At 45.1% G+C, this 26652-nt stretch overlaps 1 protein-coding gene across 2 annotated transcripts in view; it reads right to left on the bottom strand.

Moving 5' to 3' along the window:
* Window positions 1-22303, bottom strand: part of SNTB1 (syntrophin beta 1) — a 116867-nt gene extending 94564 nt beyond the window's left edge. The window contains exon 1 of one of the 2 annotated variants that reach the window (XM_072151246.1): window positions 21594-22303. In XM_072151246.1, the coding sequence (XP_072007347.1) occupies window positions 21594-22071 (478 nt within the window). In that variant the 5' untranslated portion in view covers window positions 22072-22303. The remainder of the gene's footprint in view (window positions 1-21593) is intronic. The other variant, XM_072151245.1, reaches the window with a different exon arrangement.
* Window positions 22304-26652: the final 4349 nt, after the last annotated feature.

Here is a 26652-nt window from a genome sequence, read left to right as displayed (position 1 = left end):
GTAATACAATGCCTAGGTGCCCATTGCTCCTAGGAGTTATACACTGCCTAGGTGCCCATTGCTCCTAGGTGTAATACACTGCCTAGGTGCCCATTGCTCCTAGGAGTAATACATTGCCTAGGTGCCCATTGCTCCTAGGAGTAATACATTGCCTAGGTGCCCATTGCTCCTAGGTGTAATACATTGCCTAGGTGCCCATTGCTCCTAGGTGTAATACATTGCCTAGGTGCCCATTGCTCCTAGGTGTAATACACTGCCTAGGTGCCCATTGCTCCTAGGAGTTATACATTGCCTAGGTGCCCATTGTTCCTTGGTGTAATACATTGCCTATGTGCCCATTACTCCTAGGAGTAATACATTGCCTAGGTGCCCATTGTTCCTAGGTATAATAGATTGCTAGGTGCCCATTGCTCCTAGGAGTAATACATTGCCTAGGTGCCCATTGTTCCTTGGTGTAATATATTGCCTAGGTGTCCATTGCTCCTAGGAGTAATACATTGCCTATGTGCCCATTGCTCCTAGGAGTTATACATTGCCTAGGTGGCCATTGCTCCTAGGAGTAATACATTGCCTAGGTGGCCATTGCTCCTAGGAGTAATACATTGCCTAGGTGCCCATTGCTCCTAGGTGTAATAGATTGCTAGGTGCCCATTGTTCCTAGGTATAATAGATTGCTAGGTGCCCATTGCTCCTAGGAGTAATACATTGCCTAGGTGCCCATTGTTCCTTGGTGTAATACATTGCCTAGGTGCCCATTGCTCCTAGGTGTAATACATTGCCTAGGTGGCCATTCCTCCTAGGAGTAATACATTGCCTAGGTGCCCAATGCTCCTAGGTGTAATACATTGCCTAGGTGCCCATTGCTCCTAGGAGTAATACATTGCCTAGGTGCCCATTACTCCTAGGTGTAATAGATTGCTAGGTGCCCATTGTTCCTAGGTATAATAGATTGCTAGGTGCCCATTGCTCCTAGGAGTAATACATTGCCTAGGTGCCCATTGCTCCTTGGTGTAATACATTGCCTATGTGCCCATTGCTCCTAGAAGTAATACATTGCCTAGGTGCCCATTACTCCTAGGAGTAAAACATTGCCTAGGTGCCCATTACTTCTAGGAGTAATACATTGCCTAGGTGGCCATTGCTCCTAGGTGTAATAGATTGCTAGGTGCCCATTGTCACTAGGTATAATAGATTGCTAGGTGCCCATTGCTCCTAGGAGTAATACATTGCCTATGTGCCCATTGCTCCTAGGAGTAATACATTGCCTAGGTGCCCATTGCTCCTAGGAGTAATACATTGCCTAGGTGCCCATTGCTCCTAGGTGTAATACATTGCCTAGGTGCCCATTGCTCCTAGGAGTAATACATTGCCTAGGTGCCCATTGCTCCTAGGTGTAAAACATTGCCTAGGTGCCCATTGCTCCTAGGTGTTATACATTGCCTAGGTGCCCATTGCTCCTAGGTGTAATACAATGCCTAGGTGCCCATTGCTCCTAGGAGTTATACACTGCCTAGGTGCCCATTGCTCCTAGGTGTAATACACTGCCTAGGTGCCCATTGCTCCTAGGAGTAATACATTGCCTAGGTGCCCATTGCTCCTAGGAGTAATACATTGCCTAGGTGCCCATTGCTCCTAGGTGTAATACATTGCCTAGGTGCCCATTGCTCCTAGGTGTAATACATTGCCTAGGTGCCCATTGCTCCTAGGTGTAATACACTGCCTAGGTGCCCATTGCTCCTAGGAGTTATACATTGCCTAGGTGCCCATTGCTCCTAGGTGTAATACACTGCCTAGGTGCCCATTGCTCCTAGGTGTAATACATTGCCTAGGTGCCCATTGTTCCTAGGTATAATAGATTGCTAGGTGCCCATTGTTCCTAGGTATAATAGATTGCTAGGTGCCCATTGCTCCTAGGAGTAATACATTGCCTAGGTGGCCATTGCTCCTAGGAGTTATACATTGCCTAGGTGGCCATTGCTCCTAGGAGTAATACATTGCCTAGGTGGCCATTGCTCCTAGGAGTAATACATTGCCTAGGTGCCCATTGCTCCTAGGAGTAATACATTGCCTATGTGCCCATTGCTCCTAGGAGTTATACATTGCCTAGGTGGCCATTGCTCCTAGGAGTAATACATTGCCTAGGTGGCCATTGCTCCTAGGAGTAATACATTGCCTAGGTGCCCATTGCTCCTAGGTGTAATACACTGCCTAGGTGCCCATTGCTCCTAGGTGTTATACATTGCCTAGGTGCCCATTGCTCCTAGGTGTAATACAATGCCTAGGTGCCCATTGCTCCTAGGAGTTATACACTGCCTAGGTGCCCATTGCTCCTAGGAGTAATACATTGCCTAGGTGCCCATTGCTCCTAGGAGTAATACATTGCCTAGGTGCCCATTGCTCCTAGGTGTAATACATTGCCTAGGTGCCCATTGCTCCTAGGTGTAATACATTGCCTAGGTGCCCATTGCTCCTAGGTGTAATACATTGCCTAGGTGCCCATTGCTCCTAGGTGTAATACATTGCCTAGGTGCCCAATGCTCCTAGGAGTAATACATTGCCTAGGTGCCCATTGCTCCTAGGAGTAATACATTGCCTAGATGCCCATTGCTCCTAGGTGTAATACATTGCCTAGGTGCCCATTGCTCCTAAGTGTAATACATTGTCTAGATGCCCATTGCTCCTAGGTGTAATACATTGCCTAGGTGGCCATTGCTCCTAAGTGTAATACATTGCCTAGGTGGCCATTGCTCCTAGGTGTAATACACTGCCTAGGTGCCCATTGCTCCTAGGTGTAATACATTGCCTATGTGCCCATTGCTCCTAAGTGTAATACATTGCCTAGATGCCCATTGCTCCTAAGTGTAATACATTGCCTAGATGCCCATTGCTCCTAAGTGTAATACATTGCCTAGATGCCCATTGCTCCTAGGTGTAATACATTGCCTAGATGCCCATTGCTCCTAAGTGTAATACATTGTCTAGATGCCCATTGCTCCTAGGTGTAATACATTGCCTAGGTGCCCATTGCTCCTAAGTGTAATACATTGCCTAGGTGCCCATTGCTCCTAAGTGTAATACATTGCCTAGGTGCCCATTGCTCCTAGGTGTAATACATTGCCTAGGTGCCCATTGCTCCTAAGTGTAATACATTGCCTAGGTGGCCATTGCTCCTAGGTGTAATACATTGCCTAGGTGGCCATTGCTCCTAGGTGTAATACATTGCCTAGGTGCCCATTGCTCCTAAGTGTAATACATTGCCTAGGTGCCCATTGCTCCTAGGAGTAATACATTGCCTAGATGCCCATTGCTCCTAAGTGTAATACATTGTCTAGATGCCCATTGCTCCTAGGTGTAATACATTGCCTAGATGCCCATTGCTCCTAGGTGTAATACATTGCCTAGGTGCCCATTGCTCCTAGGAGTAATACATTGCCTAGATGCCCATTGCTCCTAGGTGTAATACATTGCCTAGATGCCCATTGCTCCTAGGTGTAATACATTGCCTAGGTGCCCATTGCTCCTAAGTGTAATACATTGCCTAGGTGCCCATTGCTCCTAGGTGTAATACATTGCCTAGGTGTCCATTGCTCCTAGGTGTAATACATTGCCTAGGTGCCCATTGCTCCTAAGTGTAATACATTGTCTAGATGCCCATTGCTCCTAGGTGTAATACATTGCCTAGATGCCCATTGCTCCTAAGTGTAATACATTGTCTAGATGCCCATTGCTCCTAGGTGTAATACATTGCCTAGATGCCCATTGCTCCTAGGTGTAATACATTGCCTAGATGCCCATTGCTCCTAGGTGTAATACATTGCCTAGGTGCCCATTGTTCCTTGGAGTAATACATTGCCTAGGTGGCCATTGCTCCTAGGAGTAATACATTGCCTAGGTGGCCATTGCTCCTAGGAGTAATACATTGCCTAGGTGGCCATTGCTCCTAGGAGTAATACATTGCCTAGATGCCCATTGCTCCTAGGAGTAATACACTGCCTAGGTGTCCATTGCTCCTAGGAGTTATACATTGCCTAGGTGGCCATTGCTCCTAGGAGTAATACATTGCCTAGGTGCCCATTGCTCCTAGGTGTAATACATTGCCTAGGTGCCCATTGCTCCTAGGTGTAATACATTGTCTAGGTGCCCATTGCTCCTAGGTGTAATACATTGCCTAGGTGCCCATTGCTCCTAGGTGTTATACATTGCCTAGGTGCCCATTGCTCCTAGGTGTAATACAATGCCTAGGTGCCCATTGCTCCTAGGAGTTATACACTGCCTAGGTGCCCATTGCTCCTAGGTGTAATACATTGCCTAGGTGCCCATTGCTCCTAGGAGTAATACATTGCCTAGGTGCCCATTGCTCCTAGGTGTAATACATTGCCTAGGTGCCCATTGCTCCTAGGTGTAATACATTGCCTAGGTGCCCATTGCTCCTAGGTGTAATACACTGCCTAGGTGCCCATTGCTCCTAGGTGTAATACATTGCCTAGGTGCCCAATGCTCCTAGGAGTAATACATTGCCTAGGTGCCCATTGCTCCTAGGTGTAATACATTGCCTAGGTGCCCATTGCTCCTAAGTGTAATACATTGTCTAGATGCCCATTGCTCCTAGGTGTAATACATTGCCTAGGTGGCCCTTGCTCCTAGGTGTAATACATTGTCTAGATGCCCATTGCTCCTAGGTGTAATACATTGCCTAGGTGCCCATTGCTCCTAGGTGTAATACACTGCCTAGGTGCCCATTGCTCCTAGGTGTAATACATTGCCTAGGTGCCCAATGCTCCTAGGAGTAATACATTGCCTAGGTGCCCATTGCTCCTAGGTGTAATACATTGCCTAGGTGCCCATTGCTCCTAAGTGTAATACATTGCCTAGATGCCCATTGCTCCTAAGTGTAATACATTGCCTAGGTGCCCATTGCTCCTAGGTGTAATACATTGCCTAGGTGGCCATTGCTCCTAGGTGTAATACATTGCCTATGTGCCCATTGCTCCTAAGTGTAATACATTGCCTAGATGCCCATTGCTCCTAGGTGTAATACATTGCCTAGGTGCCCATTGCTCCTAAGTGTAATACATTGCCTAGATGCCCATTGCTCCTAGGTGTAATACACTGCCTAGGTGGCCATTGCTCCTAAGTGTAATACATTGCCTAGATGCCCATTGCTCCTAAGTGTAATACATTGCCTAGATGCCCATTGCTCCTAAGTGTAATACATTGTCTAGATGCCCATTGCTCCTAAGTGTAATACATTGTCTAGATGCCCATTGCTCCTAAGTGTAATACATTGCCTAGATGCCCATTGCTCCTAAGTGTAATACATTGCCTAGGTGCCCATTGCTCCTAAGTGTAATACATTGTCTAGATGCCCATTGCTCCTAGGTGTAATACATTGCCTAGGTGCCCATTGCTCCTAAGTGTAATACATTGCCTAGGTGCCCATTGCTCCTAAGTGTAATACATTGCCTAGGTGCCCATTGCTCCTAGGTGTAATACATTGCCTAGGTGCCCATTGCTCCTAAGTGTAATACATTGCCTAGGTGGCCATTGCTCCTAGGTGTAATACATTGCCTAGGTGGCCATTGCTCCTAGGTGTAATACATTGCCTAGGTGCCCATTGCTCCTAAGTGTAATACATTGCCTAGGTGCCCATTGCTCCTAAGTGTAATACATTGCCTAGGTGCCCATTGCTCCTAGGAGTAATACATTGCCTAGATGCCCATTGCTCCTAGGTGTAATACATTGCCTAGGTGCCCATTGCTCCTAAGTGTAATACATTGTCTAGATGCCCATTGCTCCTAGGTGTAATACATTGCCTAGATGCCCATTGCTCCTAGGTGTAATACATTGCCTAGGTGCCCATTGCTCCTAGGAGTAATACATTGCCTAGATGCCCATTGCTCCTAGGTGTAATACATTGCCTAGGTGCCCATTGCTCCTAAGTGTAATACATTGTCTAGATGCCCATTGCTCCTAGGTGTAATACATTGCCTAGGTGCCCATTGCTCCTAGGTGTAATACATTGCCTAGGTGCCCATTGCTCCTAAGTGTAATACATTGCCTAGGTGCCCATTGCTCCTAAGTGTAATACATTGCCTAGGTGCCCATTGCTCCTAAGTGTAATACATTGCCTAGATGCCCATTGCTCCTAAGTGTAATACATTGCCTAGGTGCCCATTGCTCCTAGGTGTAATACATTGCCTAGGTGCCCATTGCTCCTAAGTGTAATACATTGCCTAGGTGCCCATTGCTCCTAAGTGTAATACATTGCCTAGGTGCCCATTGCTACTAGGTGTAATACATTGCCTAGGTGCCCATTGCTCCTAAGTGTAATACATTGCCTAGGTGCCCATTGCTCCTAAGTGTAATACATTGCCTAGATGCCCATTGCTCCTAAGTGTAATACATTGCCTAGGTGCCCATTGCTCCTAAGTGTAATACATTGCCTAGGTGCCCATTGCTCCTAGGTGTAATACATTGCCTAGGTGCCCATTGCTCCTAGGAGTAATACATTGTCTAGATGCCCATTGCTCCTAGGTGTAATACATTGCCTAGGTGCCCATTGCTCCTAGGAGTAATACATTGCCTAGGTGCCCATTGCTCCTAAGTGTAATACATTGTCTAGATGCCCATTGCTCCTAGGTGTAATACATTGCCTAGATGCCCATTGCTCCTAGGTGTAATACATTGCCTAGGTGCCCATTGCTCCTAGGTGTAATACATTGCCTAGGTGCCCATTGCTCCTAAGTCTAATACATTGCCTAGATGCCCATTGCTCCTAGGAGTTATACATTGCCTAGGTGCCCATTGCTCCTAGGTGTAATACATTGCCTAGGTGCCCATTGCTCCTAAGTGTAATACATTGCCTAGGTGCCCATTGCTCCTAAGTGTAATACATTGCCTAGGTGCCCATTGCTCCTAAGTGTAATACATTGCCTAGGTGCCCATTGCTACTAGGTGTAATACATTGCCTAGGTGCCCATTGCTCCTAAGTGTAATACAATGCCTAGGTGCCCATTGCTCCTAGGTGTAATACATTGCCTAGATGCCCATTGCTCCTAAGTGTAATACATTGCCTAGGTGCCCATTGCTCCTAAGTGTAATACATTGCCTAGGTGCCCATTGCTCCTAGGTGTAATACATTGCCTAGGTGCCCATTGCTCCTAGGAGTAATACATTGTCTAGATGCCCATTGCTCCTAGGTGTAATACATTGCCTAGGTGCCCATTGCTCCTAGGAGTAATACATTGCCTAGGTGCCCATTGCTCCTAAGTGTAATACATTGTCTAGATGCCCATTGCTCCTAGGTGTAATACATTGCCTAGATGCCCATTGCTCCTAGGTGTAATACATTGCCTAGGTGCCCATTGCTCCTAGGTGTAATACATTGCCTAGGTGCCCATTGCTCCTAAGTCTAATACATTGCCTAGATGCCCATTGCTCCTAGGAGTTATACATTGCCTAGGTGCCCATTGCTCCTAGGTGTAATACATTGCCTAGGTGCCCATTGCTCCTAAGTGTAATACATTGCCTAGGTGCCCATTGCTCCTAAGTGTAATACATTGCCTAGGTGCCCATTGCTCCTAAGTGTAATACATTGCCTAGGTGCCCATTGCTACTAGGTGTAATACATTGCCTAGGTGCCCATTGCTCCTAAGTGTAATACAATGCCTAGGTGCCCATTGCTCCTAGGTGTAATACATTGCCTAGATGCCCATTGCTCCTAAGTGTAATACATTGCCTAGGTGCCCATTGCTCCTAAGTGTAATACATTGCCTAGGTGCCCATTGCTCCTAGGTGTAATACATTGCCTAGGTGCCCATTGCTCCTAGGTGTAATACATGATGCAAAGGGAAATATTGCCACAATGCCACAGCTTTGTGGTAGTATCTCACACAAGATCTCACACTAGCACACAAGATACAGTGGGGCTTACTTAGGGTCCATGGATCACATTTTCAGTGGACTTCCCTACGTTTTCGGGATTAGTGCCGCTGTGACAGGTATTTAGTAGGGGATTATGTCGCACGCGATCGGATTTTGGCGCAGCTGTGACGGTTGTCATGTGACAGAAATCAAGGGGGCAGGCTGTCGGACGATCTGACTCATCCGAGATTCAGCGCAGGATTTAAGATTCAAATTGTGTCACATCCAATGCACTTACATGCACCGGGAAGAAGAAGGTGAACTCCATCGGACCTGAGCAGGGAAGAGACACCTGCAGGATATCAGGCGCATGATCTTAGTGAACTGCGGCAGCGTGCATTCTGGTCGGCCGGGTAAGTAAATGTGCCCCAGTGTGTCCTGGTGCAACTTCCCCACCGGGGGAAGACAGTGTATGGGGGCAGCAGGTTACTAGTCGTGCAGTAAAAATCAGATTTCTGCTGCACACTGATTTAATTAGAGGATCCAGGTGCTCTGGAGAGGGTCCCAACCCCGTATCATATAGAAAATATAGGACTCCAGTCACACTGTTGAGTTGCAAGTTTAGGATTATTTATTTCACAAACTTCAAATGTGACGTTTCGGTCTACATTAGACCTTCATCAGACTCTGTGGGTACAATAAGTGCGTATTATAGTGTGTCCAAAATATCAAAATATACAAATATTTACATATGTACAAGTTGTTCAGAAAATACTCTGATACTAGTCGTGCAGTGGCTGGAGTGGTGGCTTGGCAGCAGATGCCACAAAATCCTTGTCCTAGCATAGGCTTCATCCAAACCCATCAGAGACAGAAGGGTGAAGATAAAAGAGGGGGAAGCTGCGTGATAATGAAGGTGACCAATCCCTGGCAGATGGAGGACCATGATGACCTGGATGACGACAAACTCCTTCCTGTGAGGATTAGTAGGACTGCTAGTTGGCTGAATGTGGCAAGATAATAGTAGGAACAAAATAGGAAAGCAGGAACAAAATACCACCTCAGCCTGGACCATTGGTCAGTTAAGCTGGCAACGATCTCTAGGGAGCTGAGTCAGCTCTGCATCACAACATGAAGTGTGTTCTCACACATATCTCAGAACAGAGACTCAGAACCCCAGACAGAACCTCTGTCTAGACAGTTCTGGGTTGCCAACCAATGACAGCCTGCAAAACCTCAGGAAAGTTACAAAAGTTATTTCCATAATGTAACCAAAACCATTTAACCCTTAGGTCACATATGAATAATGCACATTATGGAGACCTATTCTTGGTTGTGGTCTAGTACTATGCGACCTAAGGGGAATAAATATGGTAATATGGATCCTGGGAATGTAAAGGAAGGCCTATTACGTGAGTTGTGGAGTCCAGTGGAGTGATCATTCCCAATAGGTCCCTTGGGCAAGAACTTCAGGACTAAATTTAGTAATGGCTCAATTCCAAAAAATTACACTGGTACCTTAGGAGGGTAGTCCATGTATAATAGGGAGGTCTTACTGTGATTATTGAGGGTGGCTACAAAGAGTCTCTATTCTAGGCAGTGTCGGAGTGGCCAACAGGACTACCAGTAGAGGATCCTACTCAAGAATGGATCCCAAGGGTCTAGCACAAGACAACCCTAAAGGCTGCTATTTCCTAAGACCAGATGGGTGGCGGGCTCCCTAGAATTAATCCAAGGAACCCCAGTCCGATACCGTGATGTGAGAGCTACCTCCACACCACCAATAGAAGTGGTGGCGAACCTATGGCACGGGTGGCAGAGGTGGCACTCAGAGCCCTTCCTGTGGGCATCCAGGCCTTCACCCAAACACAGAGCTTGCCATATAGGACTCAAGGCTTCCTCCGGTGGTCCAAAACAGCCCAGGACGTGCCATGCTCAGCGCCGTTTTAAAGCGACATCCTTGGCTACCAGGGCTACAGGAGGAACGAGAGGGTGTGGATAGAGATGGATTATTTTTGGAGATCCTGCTCTGGGAACCCGGATTCTTCCTTTTCAGGGGACCCTGCAAGGAAGTTACAATCCAAGTTTCTCCATCATATTTCTATTATATTGGTGAACTTCGGACGCCAATACGATTGAAACCTGTCATAGAGTAGGGGTCTTTAAGTTACTGTTTAAATTGTCATGTTGGTACTACGCAACATATAAGTTGGTTTTGGTTGAAGTTTGGGCACTCTGTCTCCAAAAGGTTTACCATCACTGACCTATAGTCTATACATAGGTGATATACTCCCCAGTGTATAATGATGACTATAACCATATCCAAATCCTGAATCCTGAATACTGATCGCCTCTTCCACGGTGTAATTGAGCAGCCAAAATCCATGATACACATCAAGAGAAGAGCCGGACGCTGCGGCCATGCTCTGCTGAGCCCCCTCATTGGCAGCACAATGCGGAATACGTGAGATGCAGAGCGTGGACTGACTGGCAGGCTATGACATGATATAAAAAGACAGTGTGACCGCATACAATGTGCCGTTTCACAATGTGGAGGGAAGCAGATGCTCGGCATACCATTCCTTTCATTATCCACCAGCAGCACAGATTAAAGTGCATTGTGCAAGCACAGACACGCCAGCGGCTCCGGAGCGCACAGCGCGCCATACACTCCACTCACTCCTCCTGCAACGCATTCTAATTAGTAGCGCCATCGTGTATAACACTACATGGATGATACATTGTGTCCTATGCAGATGGATGCACCTGATGTCAATGAATGAACCTTTCAGTCATATGTCAGACGCTATGGAATTCTGTGTATGTTGTTAGTAGCAGCAGGACTGCAAGAAATGGATTCATATCTCAATAATGTGGCTTTTCCAAATGTAATGGGTGTGTCCTCACCCTGCTGTGCTCTTAGCTCTCTGCACTGAATTGCATCAAACCCCTCCCCTCTGCTCTGAGTCACTGCTGTAGTGTTCAACCAGAAGCCTGATACAGTTATTACTGGAGAGGATGTGGAGCTGTACACTGGAAAGAGCTCTGAATACAGCAGTGAAACATCCCAGCTACAGTCCTGGAGTATTAATCCATCACAGTCCTGCTGCTACTAACAACATGCACAAAGGTCTGATTACACAGATCTCCAGTAACAGGACAATGGGTCCAAAATGACACCTATAGGTCCAAGATGATTCCTTGGAAGAGGTCCAACCAACTGACGGACAATATTTTCCCACCTACTGAAAGTCAGTGAAGTAGTTTGTGCTATTTGACCTGTAGGTCCTATATGATGCCCTAATAGAGGTCTAACCAGCTCATACGGCAATAATTATAGTTCTTATACTGTGGATAGTTAACAGTATGTCAGTGTGCTTGGTTTACAATTCTTTATCCTGGTGGTAGATTTCCTTTAAAGTGGTCTAACCATCTGATGGTCAATATTTTCCTACCTCCTGAAATCAAATGTAACAAGAGCCTGTGATATGTGACCTGTAGGTCCTGTTTGATGCCCTTAAAGTGGTCTAACCAGCTGATTATCAATATTTCCTTACCAGATGCATAGTGTGACCCCTAGGTCCAGTATTATGCCCCGTTATAAGGAGATCTACACTGCTATAACTGCATATTACAGCGAGCGATACCCCATTCCATTATGACCAAAGTTACAAACTTTCCCTGATATTAATATATGGCGAAATAAAATAGCTCTGAAATCAGCAGGAAGTACAGCAATGTTTTGAGTAAAAGTTTATGACTTTATTGTGGAAGCAGAAAACCTATTAAAGTTCTTAAATAATTGAACAGAAAATCATAAAGTTCTATTAGCGGAAGACCCCCCCCCCCTTCCCCCGCGCAGGTGATAATTGTCCTAGTAGTCACCTAAGAATCCCGAGCTCGGCACAAAAAGGAAATTGTTTGGGAATTGATGAAATTCCTCAGTGACTCTCGTGCGGAGGAGAATGTCTTCATCTTATATTGGATTTAAGACCCTGCGGTATGTTTGCAGAGTAGCCGAAATGATTACAAGAGGGACAATAGCCGAGGTTCAGAAGAAGGACACTTGGAAAAAAAAAAGTTGTACTCCCAACCCCAGCTCATTACAAAGGGTGGACCAGGAGTGGAACAACATGACTGCATTCTTTGAGAAATAGCGCCACATTTTTCCACAGGTAGTGGCTGGTACTGCAGCCAAGCCTAATCTACTTCAACAGTGCTGAGCCGCAATACCAGAGGCAACCTGTAAACAGGTGTGGTGCTGTTTCTTGAAGAAAGATAGGAGCTCACTTTAAGTAATAGGTAAAGGGTTTCTAATCACCCTATGAACCTAAATGATACTGTACAAGCTCTTATACCTCTTGTGTCACCCCTTCACCCTCATAGACTATAAGCTCTTGTGTCACCCCCTCATCCTCATATAATGTAAGCTCTTGTGTCACCCCCTCATCCTCATAGGACTGTAAGCTCTTGTGTCCCCCCTCATTCTCATAGACTGTAAGCTCTTGTGTCACACCCTCATCCTCATAGACTGTAATCTCTTGTGTCACACCCTCATCCTCATAGCCTGTAAGCTCTTGTGTCACCCCCTCATCCTCATAGACTGTAAGCTCTTGTGTCACCCCCTCATCCTCATAGACTGTAAGCTCTTGTGTCATCTCCTCATCCTCATAGACTGTAAGCTCTTGTGTCATCCCCTCATCCTTATAGACTGTAAGCTCTTGTGTCACTCCCTCATCCTCATAGACTGTAAGCTCTTGTGTCACCCTCATCCTCATAGACTGTAAGCTCTTGTGTCACTCCCTCATTCTCATAGACTGTAAGCTCTTGTGTCACCCCCTCATCCTCATAGACTGTAAGCTCTTATGTCCCCCTCATCCTCATAGACTGTAAGCTCTTGTGTCACTCCCTCATTCTCATAGACTGTAAGCTCTTGTGTCACCCCCTCATCCTCATAGACTGTAAGCTCTTATGTCCCCCTCATCCTCATAGACTGTAAGCTCTTGTGTCACCCTCATCCTCATAGACTGTAAGCTCTTGTGTCACCCTCATCCTCATAGACTGTAAGCTCTTGTGTCATCCCCTCATCCTCATAGACTGTAAGCTCTTGTGTCCTCCCCCTCATCCTCATAGACTGTAAGCTCTTGTGTCACCCTCATCCTCATAGACTGTAAGCTCTTGTGTCCTCCCCCTCATCATCATAGACTGTAAGCTCTTGTGTCACCCTCATCCTCATAGACTGTAAGCTCTTGTGTCACCCCCTCATCCTCATAGACTGTAAGCTCTTGTGTCACCCCCTCATCCTCATAGACTGTAAGCTCGTGTCACCCCCTCATCCTCATAGACTGTAAGCTCTTGTGTCACCCCCTCATCCTCATAGACTGTAAGCTCTTGTGTCATCTCCTCATCCTCATAGACTGTAAGCTCTTATGTCCCCCTCATCCTCATAGACTGTAAGCTCTTGTGTCACCCCCTCATCCTCATAGACTGTAAGCTCGTGTCACCCCCTCATCCTCATAGACTGTAAGCTCTTGTGTCACCCCCTCATCCTCATAGACTGTAAGCTCTTGTGTCATCTCCTCATCCTCATAGACTGTAAGCTCTTATGTCCCCCTCATCCTCATAGACTGTAAGCTCTTGTGTCTCCTCCTCATCCTCATATAATGTAAGCTCTTGTGTCCTCCCCCTCATCCTCATAGACTGTAAGCTCTTGTGTCACCCCCTTCATCCTCACATAGACTGTAAGCTCTTGTGTCCACCCCCTCATCCTCATAGACTGTAAGCTCTTGTGTCCTCCCCTCATCCTCATAGACTGTAAGCTCTTGTGTTACCCCCTCATCCTCATAGACTGTAAGCTCTTGTGTCACCTCCTCATCCTCATAGACTGTAAGCTCTTGTGTTACCCCCTCATCCTCATAGACTGTAAGCTCTTGTGTCACCTCCTCATCCTCATAGACTCATTGACTACTACTTGGTGTAGAGTCTGAAGGGAGGAGCATGCCTCCTTCTCATTGTATACTTAGAACCTTGATAGAGCCCACAGTCCTGCATCTCCCTTCAGGCCCTACACAAGGTATGATTCAATGAATCAGCTGTGATTAGAGTATTTCTGTATCAAAAATCACCATGAAGAACTTAATATGGTGCTTGTGAAATTTCAAGACTCTGCAGGGGTGTTCCCAGGATAAGCAGGGGTGGGGCTTAAATGTAAGTTTGTAAAAGCAAATAATTTTTTGTGTGAATGTTGTAGGTAGATACATTTTGAAACTTCCCTGAGGGCTGCCATATTGGATGTAATCACCTGCCTTCTTTATTACCTGTGCAGCAGGGTGTGTGTGCAATGATTTGCTGTAATAAAAGAGTGAACTGTGAAATGTCACAAATTATTTCACAACTCAGTGTGAGGTATAATACATCCTGTCCCAGAGACTGAGCCTTATCTGTGTCTTACCTCCTGTCTTATCTAGGACTCCATCAGCACAACTGAGCTGTCACTTAATCCCCCACCAGTCTCTGCTGACCCTGCCCCAGTCTACACACAAAAGCTGACAAGTGATCACAGGCTTGTGAGTCTGATACTTTTTGTTGCTTAATGTCGGTGATCCACCATCATCTATCCTTCTCCTACTACTTGCTCTCCTCGGCTCATGGCCTCTGCAGTCCCTTTGATTCTATAGTGATGAAGGGCACAATCCCCCCCATCAGAAGGTGCCCGTGTTTTACAGGTCCTTTGCACTAGTCTCTGTCTTGTGATATGAACCCTGTGGTTCTGATCCCGGCTTTTGTTGTATGACTTCTGACTTCTGATTCTCTGACTTCTGACTCTGACCTCTCGCTTCTACTAACCTCCACCTGTCTATGATATTTTATTGCCTGACCCATTGGTACCTCCTAAGGAGCCTGGGCCAGTGTCAACAGAACTGGGAGTAGCAGAAGAGGTACTGATTTTGTGATCCTTTCTTCAAAGGAAATCTACAATCAAAATCCATCATGACAAACCAGGGACATTACTCATAGATCCAGGCACCGGGACTGTGGTAATCTGCTTATATCTGTTATCCATGGCCTCCTTCCTTATAAAAATCAACTTATAAAATTATGCAATTGAGCCACAATGGCTCTGCGGAGTGCATTACCAGAGCCTCTCTGTACTGCAACTTCACAGGCTGTTATATTGCCTCCCTAAGCACTTACCGTTCCCTCTGCCTGCTACAATCTTGCACAGTGAGAGGGGGAAGGGCTCATGCACAGTGTAACTCCCTGTGAAGCTACATCCCAAGCGGCTTTGGTAACACACCCAGAGCCCTTCATGCTCATTAAAATAATTTTGAAATTTGATTTTAGAAGGAAAGGGGCCATGGATAACACAACCCAGAGTCCTTCAGGCTCATTAGAATAATTTTAAAAGTTGATTTTAGAAAGCAGGAGGCCATGGATAACACATATAAGAAGATAACATAGTCCCGGTGCCTGGATCTATGAGTAAGTGTCCCTGGTTTATCATACTTGATTTCCTTAAGACCAGATCTCTGTATGGGGGTTAAGCCTAAGCCAAAATGGTTGGGTGGCACAGGGGGTCCACATCCTAGAGTTATGTGGACAGGGGGAGATTTATCAGAAGCGTCTGAGAGCAAAACAGTTGTGGTTGCTCATGGCAACCAATCAGAGCTCAGCTTTCATTTTTTGAAATGCAGTGTGAAAGTCAAAGCTGAGCTCTGATTGGTTGCCATGAGCAACCACAACTGTTTTGCTCTCATAACGTTGTGATAAATCTCCCCCTATAAATGTGACCCCAGAGCTTTGGGTCATTTAGAGCTAAAATTTCCACAGTGTGAACATGCCCTTAGTGTGTCAGTGGGAAGTGATTTCGGAGGAACATTCTCAGCAGGAAATTCTGATCCATAAAAGCTGAAAATCCCCCGGCTTCTTACTACATGAGTAAGCCGGCTGGCAGAGCGCGCTACACGTTACACGTATGCTACTATGGCCGGGGATCAACAAGTTGTGGCCTGCCTGACACTGCCGCAACTCTGCTCAATCCATGGAAAACATCCATCCCAAATGCCAGGACTAAAATAAGAACAGACACAAAAAAATACAATTCTGAAAAGGTCACGTCTGTATCTCATCTCTTCTCTTCTGAAGCAGGTTGAATAGCAATTCCCCAACATGAAGGGGGGTCTTAGCAACTATATAGCAATAAGGTAATACTGCCATAACTAGCTCACATAATACCCCCATATAGCACTATAGTAATACTGCCACATACAGCTCATATAATACCGCCATATAGTACTATGGTAATACTTCCACATACAGCTCAGATAATACCGCCATACAGTACTAGGATAATACCACCATATAGCACTATAGTAATACTGCCACATATAGCTCATATAATACCGCCATATGGTACTGTACTAGGATAATACCACCATATAGCACTATGGTAATACTGCCACATATAGCTCATATAATACCGCCATATAGTACTATGGTAATACTTCCACATACAGCTCAGATAATACCGCCATACAGTACTAGGATAATACCACCATATAGCACTATAGTAATACTGCCACATATAGCTCATATAATACCGCCATATGGTACTGTACTAGGATAATACCACCATATAGCACTATGGTAATACTGCCACATATAGCTCATATAATACCGCCATATAGTACTATGGTAATACTTCCACATACAGCTCAGATAATACCGCCATACAGTACTAGGATAATACCACCATATAGCACTATAGTAATACTGCCACATATAGCTCATATAATACCGCCATATAGTACTATGGTAATACTTCCACATACAGCTCAGATAATACCGCCATACAGTACTAGGATAATACCACCATATAGCACTATAGTAATACTGCCACATATAGCTCATATAATACCGCCATACAGTACTGTACTAGGATAATACCACCATATAGCACTATGGTGATACTTCCACATATAGCTCATATAATACTGCCATACAGTACTAGCATAATACCACCATATAGTACTATGGTAATACTTCCACATACAGCTCAGATAATACCGCCATACAGTACTAGGATAATACCACCATATAGCACTATAGTAATACTGCCACATATAGCTCATATAATACCGCCATATGGTACTGTACTAGGATAATACCACCATATAGCACTATGGTAATACTGCCACATATAGCTCATATAATACCGCCATATAGTACTATGGTAATACTTCCACATACAGCTCAGATAATACCGCCATACAGTACTAGGATAATACCACCATATAGCACTATAGTAATACTGCCACATATAGCTCATATAATACCGCCATATAGTACTATGGTAATACTTCCACATACAGCTCAGATAATACCGCCATACAGTACTAGGATAATACCACCATATAGCACTATAGTAATACTGCCACATATAGCTCATATAATACCGCCATACAGTACTGTACTAGGATAATACCACCATATAGCACTATGGTGATACTTCCACATATAGCTCATATAATACTGCCATACAGTACTAGCATAATACCACCATATAGTACTATGGTAATACTTCCACATACAGCTCAGATAATACCGCCATACAGTACTAGGATAATACCACCATATAGCACTATAGTAATACTGCCACATATAGCTCATATAATACCGCCATATGGTACTGTACTAGGATAATACCACCATATAGCACTATGGTAATACTGCCACATATAGCTCATATAATACCGCCATATAGTACTATGGTAATACTTCCACATACAGCTCAGATAATACCGCCATACAGTACTAGGATAATACCACCATATAGCACTATAGTAATACTGCCACATATAGCTCATATAATACCGCCATACAGTACTGTACTAGGATAATACCACCATATAGCACTATGGTGATACTTCCACATATAGCTCATATAATACTGCCATACAGTACTAGCATAATACCACCATATAGTACTATGTTAATACTTCCACATACAGCTCAGATAATACTGCCACATACAGCTCATATAATACTACCATACAGCACTAGGATAATACCACCATATAGCACAATGGTAATACTGCCACATACAGCTCAGATAATACTGCCATACAGTACTAGGATAATACCACCATATAGTACTATGTTAATACTTCCACATATAGCTCAGATAATAGTGCCACATACAGCTCATATAATACTGCCATACAGTACTAGGATAATACCACCATATAGTACTATGTTAATACTTCCACATATAGCTCAGATAATACTGCCACATACAGCTCATATAATACTGCCATACAGTACTAGGATAATACCACCATATAGTACTATGTTAATACTTCCACATACAGCTCAGATAATAGTGCCACTTACAGCTCACATAATACCACCATATAGCACTAAGGTAATACTGCCATGTACAGCTCAGATAATACTTCCATAGAGTACTAGCATACTACTGCCATATACAGCTCAGATAATACTGCCATACAGTACTAGCATACTACTGCCATATACAGCTCAGATAATACTGCCATACAGTACTAGCATACTACTGCCATATACAGCTCAGATAATACTGCCATACACACCTAGGAGTACCGCCATGCAGTACTAGGATAATACCACCATATAGCACTATAGTAATACTGCCACATATAGCTCAGATAAAACTGCCATACAGTACTAGGATAATACTGCCATACAGTACTAGAGTAATACTGCCATACAGTACTAGGATAATACTGCCATACAGTACTAGAGTAATACTGCCATACAGTACTAGGATAATACTGCCATACAGTACTAGGATAATAAGTGCAGATATAAGTCCAATACACCAATATTTTTTTATTATATTAGGTCCCAGGGCCACCCAAATTAACTTGTCAATTTCAGTATTTACACAACTTGCAGTGACACAACCAACGCCAAGTACCGGCTGCTGCAGAACATCTTTGAATGTGGACTATTCCATCATGATCTAACATAGATAAAGTGTAATTAAGTAAACTTGTTCTAGTTATAAATTCAGTTTCCTTCCTGTGAAGCAGCTGCTGCGGAACATCTTTGACTTTGCAGTCATAATTCAATAAGGTCATAGTTCATCCACCGAGTAATAAGAAGTGACTTTACTTCCTAGTGGCACATGTACAGTAAGTACAATGGAGCAGCTGCTGCAGAACATCTTTATCCCCAGAGATAACAGTCACATTTCAGCCTGGTTGTAGCCTAAGAAGCCAGTAATAGTGATATATAGTATCTGTAGATACATGACACACATATACTAGTAATACCATAGTAGTACTATGGACCTAGGCTCTATAGCAGCTGCTGCAGAACATCTTTGACCACAGAGATAACAGTTACATTTCCGCCTGGTTGTAGCCTAAGAAGCCAGTAATAGTGATATATAGTATCTGTAGATACATGTATACTAGTAATACTATAGTAGTATAGCATAGTATAGCAGCTGCTGCAGAACATCTTTGAATACAGATCTGGCAGTATATTAGAGGCAGCCAGCAGTTATGTCCACACATGCTACAGTGAGATTACTCACTCCTGTAAAGCAGCTGCTGCAGAACATCTTTGACGGCAGAACTTATCACATACAACAACTCACTATGGTTATAACCCAAGCACCCAGTAACACTCAAACATCTATACTATAACCTACACATAAAGTAGTAAAATCATACAAAGCTGCTGCAGAACATCTTTGAGGCCAGAGCTGTCAGTCAATATTGAACCTTATGGGGACATCTATCTACCTTACCTATACATTACCTATAAATACATGACATACACATATGTTAGTAAAGGATAAGTATTGTCAAACAGCTCCTGCGGAACATCTTTAAAGACAGAGACTAAGTAGCCAGTAATATTGACGTATCCTTTACATGACCATCTTAGACATATAAAGGATCAGAGTTCTGAAACAGCTGCTGCAGAACATCTTTGAAGGCAGCGTAGTTATACTGCCATTAATAGACACTTAAACAATCAGTGCTCTGAAGTAGCTGCTGCAGAACATCTTTGAATTCAGCATAATTATATCCAGTTGTAAAAAGTTTAGGACATATAAAAGACAACGCTTTGAGACAACTGCTGCGGAACATCTTTGAGTTCTGCATGGTTATACAGTAAGTAATGGTGATGAAGAAAGTATATTAAAACTGCTGCTGCAGAACCTCTTTGAGTTCAGTGAAATTTTGCCATATACAGCCTGCAAAATAAAGTTCAGACACATAACCAATCAGTGTTTTGAAACAGCTGCTGTGGAACATCTTTGAATTCAGCATAGTTTTGACTATAAAGGCAATATTATAAAGTGTGGACACATAAAGAAACAGTTCTATGAAACAGCTTCTGCAGAACATCTTTTAACTCAGCATAGTTTTGCCTATTAATCTACCTATGAATATCTATTAATATAATTTTCAGACAGTTAAGGGATCAGCTGCTGCAGAACATCTTTGCGTTCAGAATGATTATACAGCCAGTAATATAAAGTTCAGACACATGTAGGATCAGTGCTATGAAACAGCTGCTGCAGAACATCTTTGTGTTCAGCATGATTATACAGCCAGTGATATAAAGTTCAGACACATGTAGGATCAGTGCTATGAAACAGCTGCTGCAGAACATCTTTGCGTTCAGTATGATTATACAGCCAGTCATATAAAGTTCAGACACATGTAGGATCAGTGCTATGAAACAGCTGCTGCAGAACTTCTTTGCGTTCACCATGATTATACAGCCAGTCATATAAAGTTCAGACACATGTAGGATCAGTGCTATGAAACAGCTGCTGCAGAACTTCTTTGCGTTCAGCATGATTATACAGCCAGTCATATAAAGTTCAGAGACAGGTAGAATCAGTGCTATGAAACAGCTGCTGCAGAACATCTTTGCGTTCACCATGATTATACAGCTAGTAATATAAAGTTCAGACACACATAGGATCAGTGCTATGAAACAGCTGCTGCAGAACATCTTTGTGTTCACCATGATTATACAGCCAGTAATATAAAGTTCAGACACACAAATGATCAGTGCTATGCAACAGCTGCTGCAGAACATCTTTGCATTCAGCATGATTATACATACAGCCAGTCATATAAAGTTCAGACACATGTAGGATAAATGCTATGAAACAGCTGCTGCAGAACATCTTTGCGTTCAGAATGATTATACAGCCAGTCATATAAAGTTAAGACACATACAGGATCAGTGGTAAGAAACAGCTACTGCAGAACATCTTTGAGCTCAGCATGATTATACAGCCAGTAATATAAAGTTCAGACATACGTAGGATCAGTGCTATGAGACAGCTGCTGCAGAACATCTTTGCGTTCAGAATGATTATACAACCAGTAATATAGAATTTCAGACACATACAGAATCAGTGGTAAGAAACAGCTGGTGCAGAACATCTTTGAATTCAGCATGATTATACATCCAGTCATATAAAGTTCAGACACATACAGGATCAGTGCTATGAAACAGCTGCTGCAGAACATCTTTGAGTTCAGTATGATTAAACAGCCAGTAATAAAAAAGTTCAGACACATACAGAATCAGTGGTAAGAAACAGCTGCTGCAGAACATCTTTGCGTTCAGTATGATTATACAGCCAGTCATTTAAAGTTCAGACACACTTAGTGCTATGCAACAGCTACTGCAGAACCTCTTTGAGCACTTACCCTCCAGGATCACCTCCCTGCCAGCCTTCTTCAGAGCCTGCACAGCCTCATCGTGGGTGGCATCCCTCAGGTCCACCCCATTGACAGACAGGATGGCATCCCCCACATACAGGCAGTGGGTCTGGTCGGCTGCGAGCCCCTTGAAGATCTTGCTGATGAGGATGGGCATCTTGTTCTCCTTGCCCCCCTTGATGCTGATGCCCAGCCCCCCCAGCTCCTGCTTCACCACCTTCACTGCCCTCTTCTTGTTGGCGATGGCCTCGGGCACCTGCTCGGGCAGCTCGGTGAGGGCAGTGCGGACCCCCGGGGGGCTCCCGGGCTCCGGGGGGCTTCTGTACGAGCCATTGCTGATGCCATTGGAGCCGGGGTCCTCACTGCTCAGCACCAGGGACTCCTCACATAAGTTCACCCCAACTTTGTGCCAGCGCCCCCTGACCAGCACCTCCAGCCCGCCGCCCCTGTGCACCGCTACAGCCATGGCAGCCGCATCGCCCTCCGCCAGGACTTTACTCCCTGTTCACACTCGGGGAAATAGTTTTAGTGCCAACTACTGTCTGCGTCTCCTGATCCCTCCGTGGGGTGGAGCAACGAGCTGGGAAACCCGAGAAGAGCTGAGCACACACTGCACAGGGTGTCCGGAGCCATCTGCAGGGGCACGGGAGGTGGGAGCCAGGGGGGCACCGGGCACAGGGGGCACCGCCCGGCCACGCGAGGGTTAATGGGGGACGCGTCCTGCTGCAACACTGTATCCATTGTAATCCACAGCGCGGGCCGCGGGGGACAGCGGCATCTAGCGGCGGAGAGTGGGTACTACAGGAAGACTCTATGGGGGGCGCGGGTTCTTCTCCTGTTCTTGTCTTTCTTTTGAGTCTGAGTTTTGCCTCTTAATAATAATAATAATTCTAATAATAATAAAGCTTTATTCATATGGCGCCATCATATACCGCAGCGCAGTACAGATCTCTTTTTCTTTGCTTACTTGTCATAGACTTTATTGGCTTGTGGTGAGTTTCAGGGTTTTTGCACATTTTTAGAGTTTTTTTGTTCCATGTGTTTGTCATCTTGTGACTTTTTCTTACTGTGCACTTTGGTTCTATGACAAGTACCTGCCTAGGGCTGAAGCGTGTTTGTATCCTGAAGTGCGACTTTTATAAAAAGTCACACATGTTAAATTTTATTGTACACCGCAAGAATAACGGGGGATGGGGGGAAGACGGGAAGTAAATTTAGGGCTCAGTCACATGGCTGTACTGGGGGCCACGATTTGCGACCAGATGACGTCCATCATAGATATCTATGGCTCCCAGTCCCGGCGCGGAGCACACATCACCACAACGTGACCGAGTCGGGCGGCTGCACCACAAAGTATTGTCCTGTACTATGGCAGATATGGGTCGCGGCTGCTCGTCTGCCTACGGAGGGAGGAGGGGAGATGAGCACTCACCTGGCCATGGGAATGAGGCCCTAAGGCGGTGATCGCAAACCTTTTAGACACAGAGGGGCACATTTACTTACCCGTCCTGCCGATCCCCGAATGTGCATTGTCCGATCGGAATGCACATCTGCCCCGGTTCACTAAGATCGTGCTCCCGATATCCTGCAGGTGTCCCTTCCCCACTCAGGTCCACAGGAGTTCACCTTCTTCTTCCTGGTGCATGTAAGTGCATTGTATTGTGACACAAATTGAATCTTAAATCCCGCGCTCAGTCCGAATCAGTCGGATTGTCTGACGGCACGGCCCCCTGATTTCTGTTGCATGAAAGCCGGCACAGCTGTGCCACAATCTGATCGCGTGCGACACAATCCCCAGTTAAATACCTGTCACAGCGGCGCAAGTTCCGAAAATCCGACTAAAGTGCTATCCGCGATCCTTAGTAAATAAGTCCCAGAGTGCCCAACTACCTGCTTATTCATCGTAACGTGCCAACATGGTCCTTGCTCCCTGCTCTGTCCATTGTAATGGATCACTTAGGACACCAATACAGTAGAATGGAGGAGAAATTTGGTTAAAGAATTGTGTGACCTGAAACAGGAGCTACAGTGATAATCCAGCTCTTCCCACACCTTTTCCATTCTCCTTTAGTTCCAGGCGGCCCAGGATCTGATGCTTGAAAATAACACATAACTCGGCATGTCCTGGACTTCCTCGGACTTCAGGAGGAGGCCTTGAATTCTGTCTGGTGAACTGTTGAGGTTGATGGTTTGGGTGCCCACAGAGAGGGCTCCGAGTGCCACCTCTGGCACCAGTGCCATAGGTTCGCCACCACTGGCCTAAGGACATCTACCATCACATACCGTATATACTCAAGTATAAGCCAAGTTTTTCAACACAGAAAATGTGCTGAAAAACTCCAACTCTGCTTATACTCGAATAAAAAAAAAAATCAAAACTCACCATACCCGCCGCCGCTGCGACAGTATTGCGTGTACTGGCAGCTGGCAGACCCTCATCCTCATAGACTGTAAGCTCTTGTGTCACCCCCTCATCCTCATAGACTGTAAGCTCTTGTGTCACCCCCTCATTCTCATAGACTGTAAGCTCTTGTGTCACCCCTCATCCTCATAGACTGTAAGCTCTTGTGTCACCCCCTCATCCTCATAGACTGTAAGCTCTTGTGTCACCCCCTCATCCTCATAGACTGTAAGCTTTTGTGTCACCCCCTCATCCTCATAGACTGTAAGCTCTTGTGTCAACCCCTCATCCTCATAGACTGTAAGCTCTTGTGTTACCCCCTCATCCTCATAGACTGTAAGCTCTTGTGTCTCCCCTCATCCTCATAGACTGTAAGCTCTTGTGTCCTCCCCCTCATCCTCATAGACTGTAAGCTCTTGTGTGTAATGTAATATAGTTGTATTTGTCCCCTATGGTTTGTAAAGCTCTATGGAATTTGATGGCGCTATATAAATAAAGATTATTATTATAATCATACACTGGGGCAGGGACTGGCTATATACTACAGGGGGCTGGCAGACTATATACTACAGGAGGCTGGCAGGCTGTATACTACAGGGGCTGGCAGGCTATATACTACAGGAGGCTGGTGGCTATATCCTGCAGGCGGCTGGCTGTATACTACAGGGAGCTGGTGGCTATATACTACAGGGGGCTGGCAAACTATATACTACAGGAGGCTGGCAGGCTGTATACTACAGGGGCTGGCAGGCTATATACTACAGGAGGCTGTTGGCTATATCCTGCAGGCGGCTGGCTGTATACTACAGGGGGCTGGCAGGCTATATACTACAGGGGGCTAGCAGGCTTTATTCTACAGGGGCTGGTGGCTATATACTACAGGGGGCTGGCAGGCTATATACTACAGGGGGCTAGCAGGCTTTATTCTACAGGCGGCTGGCGGGCTATATACTACAGGGGGCTGGCAGGCTATATACAACAGGGGGCTGGCAGGCTATATACTACAGGGGGCTGGCAGGCTGTATACTACAGGGGGCTGGCAAGCTATACACTGCAGGGGGCTGGCAGGCTATATACTACAGGGGGCTGGCAGGCTGTACACTACAGGGGGCTGGCAGGCTATACACTACAGGTGGCTGGCGGGCTATATACTACAGGGGGCTGTGAGATAGACAGATAGATATGAGATAGATAGATAAATAGGTGAAAAATGCCACTTTGTTTCACCATGTCAGTGTCCGTGCAGTCTGCTTTCTGTATAGCTAGATATGAGATTGATAATAGATAGATGATAGATAAATAAATAGATATTAGATAGGAGATAGATATATGTCAGTATCTGTGTAGATACGTCACCCCACAGCTGAGGGCACGGCCCCTAAATACGTAGCTCTGGGGCGCGGGGGCGACTGGTGAGACCGGCCATAATAGTCTATCATTAGGCGTCCTGTGAAGTGTAATAATGAGTAAACTCCTATCTATTCCTCTGGACTTTGCTGTGAAAGACGCATTTACGACCCTTAATTAATACTTGAGAAAGGCCAAAACCTCTTCATGTTGGCGACTAATGACTGAAAGCCGCTCCGTGATTTACGTCACATGACCAGATGTTTCTTAGATGTTAGGAATAAAGTTTTCTTAATTGACGGGTCAAACATTTCTCCATTCATTAAACTCGTGCACAATCGTAATATTAATGATGTCTTTGAAGAGAGAAGCTGAGAGTTGGTGAAGAGGTTCTGCTTAAAGGGATCTGCTCCCAGTTCTCATATAAATAAGACATATAGGGGCTCATTTACTTACCTGTCCGAAGGAGTTCACAGAAAGTGCATTGTCTGACCACAATACACCGCGATTCACTAAGATCGTGCGCCCGATATCCTGCATGTGTCGCTTCCCCGCGGTCCGCCGGAGTTCACCTTCTTCTTCCTGGTGCAGGTAAGTGCTTGGGCTTAATTTGAAAGTTAAATCCCGCGCTCAGTCCGAATCAGTCGGATCGACCCAATTTCTGTTGCATGAAAGCAGCGCCAAAATCCGATTGCATCCGACACAATCCCACTTCATATCCACACTTCATATATACAGCACCACACAGGAGAGCTGACATATCCTCTATATACTACACCACACAGGAGGAGAGCTGACACATCCTCTATATACTACACCACACAGGAGGAGAGCTGACACATCCTCTGTATACTACACCACACAGGAGAGCTGACATATCCTCTATATACTACACCACACAGGAGAGCTGACATATCCTCTATATACTACACCACACAGGAGAGCTGATACATCCTCTATATACTACACCACACAGGAGGAGAGCTGACACATCCTCTATACACTACACCACACAGGAGAGCTGACACATCCTCTATATACTACACCACAGAGGAGGAGAGCTGACACATCCTCTATATACTACACCACACAGGAGGAGAGCTGACACATCCTCTATATACTACACCACACAGGAGGAGAGCTGACACATCCTCTATATACTACACCACACAGGAGAGCTGACACATCCTCTATATACTACACCACACAGGAGGAGAGCTGACACATCCTCTATACACTACACCACACAGGAGAGCTGACACATCCTCTATATACTACACCACAGAGGAGGAGAGCTGA

This window comes from Engystomops pustulosus, chromosome 5 (genome assembly GCF_040894005.1).
Source record: "Engystomops pustulosus chromosome 5, aEngPut4.maternal, whole genome shotgun sequence".
Classification (NCBI taxonomy): domain Eukaryota; kingdom Metazoa; phylum Chordata; class Amphibia; order Anura; family Leptodactylidae; genus Engystomops; species Engystomops pustulosus.
Note: the sequence above shows the minus strand (reverse complement) of the source record. Positions and strands in the feature narration are given on the sequence as shown.